This window comes from Camelus dromedarius, chromosome 7 (genome assembly GCF_036321535.1).
Source record: "Camelus dromedarius isolate mCamDro1 chromosome 7, mCamDro1.pat, whole genome shotgun sequence".
In the NCBI taxonomy this organism is placed as follows: Eukaryota; Metazoa; Chordata; class Mammalia; order Artiodactyla; family Camelidae; genus Camelus; species Camelus dromedarius.
The window spans coordinates 10,194,206-10,196,534 of record NC_087442.1 but is presented as its reverse complement, the minus strand read 5'-3'; the positions used below and the strand labels follow the sequence as shown (position 1 = coordinate 10,196,534).

The 2,329-nt window shown below is 56.4% G+C and overlaps 1 protein-coding gene across 1 annotated transcript; it reads right to left on the bottom strand.

Annotated features, from left to right (window-relative positions):
• Positions 1–246: 246 nt before the first annotated feature.
• LOC105105587 (olfactory receptor 10AC1) lies at positions 247–1,230 on the bottom strand. The gene has a single exon (XM_010999396.2). It carries the CDS (start codon positions 1,228–1,230, stop codon positions 247–249), a length of 984 nt encoding a protein of 327 aa, XP_010997698.2.
• Positions 1,231–2,329: the final 1,099 nt, after the last annotated feature.

The window sequence follows — 2,329 nt, the reverse complement described above, 5'->3', positions numbered from 1 at the left end:
CATGGGAAGAACTGAACAGGTACTGGTGGAGCCACTAAATGCAGGTCTAGGTTCTATACCACACTGTCTTTGGCTATTCCTCAAGGGAGGGGAAGAGGATGGGGCAACTGCTGGGAGGCTCTCCTTATGTGGACACATTTCCAGATTCTATTTCCTGAATCCGGTCCTTGAGTTCCCCGTGTGGCGTTCCTGATGCAGACACCTGCTGATAGTGGAAACTTTACAGAGCGGAGGTGCCCTGGTTCCCTACCTGCTGTCAGGACACAGACCCTGACCTGGGGCTTGGCAAGGCTGCCACTGTCCCAGCACCCTGCGGATGGCGGTGGTGATCTCACGGTTGCGCAGGCTGTAGATGAATGGGTAGAGCAGCGGCGTGACGTTGGTGTAGACCAGCGCCAGCGTGCGGCCCTGCCGCGGGGAGTAGCTGGCCTTGGGCCGCACGTACATGAAGGTGGCGCAGCCATAGTGGAGGAAAGTGACGGCCAGGTGCGAGGCGCAGGTGGAGGCGGCCTTGCGCCGGCCTCCTGGGGAGTGCAGGCGGCTTAGGGCAGCTGCGATGGCGCCGTAGGAGGCCAGGATGAGCACCGAGGGCAGCAGCAGCAGCACCAGGCAGGCGCCCAGCAGGGGCAGCTCCTCGGCATAGCTCTGTGTGCAGGCCAGGTGCAGCAGCGCCGTGATGTCGCAGAAGAAATGCACTAGCAGGCAGGAGCCACAGAAAGGCAGGTGGAAGACGGCCACCGTGAGCCCCACGGACACCACCAGTCCCCCAAGGCAGCAGGCCAGGGCCAGCCACGCGCACAGCCCGGGGGTCACCACGGCTGCGTAGCGCAGAGGGTGGCAGATGGCCACGTAGCGGTCATAGGCCATGGCAGCCAGCAGGAAGCACTCGGCCCCGCCCAGAGCCACGAACATCTGCATCTGAACAGCGCAGCCCAGGAAGGAGATGGGGCTGCCTTGGCCGAGGCCGGGCGAGGCCAGGTCGGCCAGGGAGCGGGGCACCACCACCAATGTGTAGCAGAGCTCGATGGCTGACAGCTGGCACAGGAAGAGTAGCATGGGTGGCCGGCTGGGCACCGAGGCCACGGCCACCAGGATGAGCAGGTTCCCGCTCAGGGTGGCCAGGTGCACGGCCAGCAGCAGCAGGAAGAGCGCAGGTCTCATGTGTGGGAACTCGGCGAAACCCTGCAGGAGAAACCCACAGGGCGCAGTGGCATTGCTGGGGCTGTCCATGCACAGCCGCCCAGGGGCACCTGTGGGAAAGACACGGGGGAGGGAGAGTTTGTGGGCTACGGCTCCTCTGGCCCTGCTGGTGAAGAAAAGGCTGGGTGGAATTTAGATGGGAGGAGGGAGCAGGGCTGCAGAAGAAGGGGGGGTTTCTCAGGTCCATTCCCAGCTGCTCTCTGTATGAAGGCCATCTTTTTATCTTGTTCTAAAAAATGGTGCATTTTCCCCTGCCTCCTGGACTGGAATTCCTACAGCTGCTTTTTCAACATGCTCTTTCCAAAGAGGCTTTGATTTTAGGCCCTTTATTTACAATACACCATCCTGACCTCCACTTACAAAGAATTCCTGGCCTTCAGACTCCACTTACTTTGTGGGTCTTAAACAGTCACCAGTGTTAGTCCACCTTAGCCTCAGCTCCCAAGGCAGGAATTGTGTCTTTAGGCTCTGCTTCTGCTTCTTCCTCCCTGCCCTACTCTGCCACTTCTGAGTTGTCTTCCCTGGTGTCAGAGAATCAGAAAAACATAATGCAAATGAGGATCTTAGCCATCATCTCATACAACCTTGCAATTTCAAGAAGGAAAAAAAAAAGCTGAGGAGTGGCAGGATGAAGGGCTTAACTGCCCCCAGAAAGTTAGGAACAGAATCTGCATTCCTGAGGCTGAATCCAGAACTTCCCACGACACCATATGAGGTTGTGAAAAAAAAAAAAGGTCACTGCGATCGGTCAGTCAGTCTGTATTGATTTAGCCTTAAATAGAGACCCAAGTCTGTGCCTGATGCCGAGGCAGACACTTGGGCAGCGGGGGATGGTTAGTGGGATGGCCTCACCGAGTGCATCAGGAACAATACATCCTAACATTCTTAATGATACTCTGTCAGCATGAGAAAAGGTGATGTGTATCTGTTCTAACTCGCCCTTCAGACGTAACAGTACATTCCAGATCTGCTGTCAGAACAGTCTCTTCCTAAGCGTTATCTGGTGAGTCATCGCAGGCAGCATTTGGAAAACATCAATAGCGCTAGGTTAACGGTAATTGTTATAAACCTCCAGAGTCGGGGAGCATGAGGTGGTAAGAAATTCAAGGCCAACTGGAGGAGGACGTTT

Excerpts from the sequence above, each read along its gene's own strand:
- LOC105105587 (XM_010999396.2), bottom strand. The coding sequence starts at position 1,230 with ATGGACAGCCCCAGCAATGCCACTGCGCCCTGTGGGTTTCTCCTGCAG.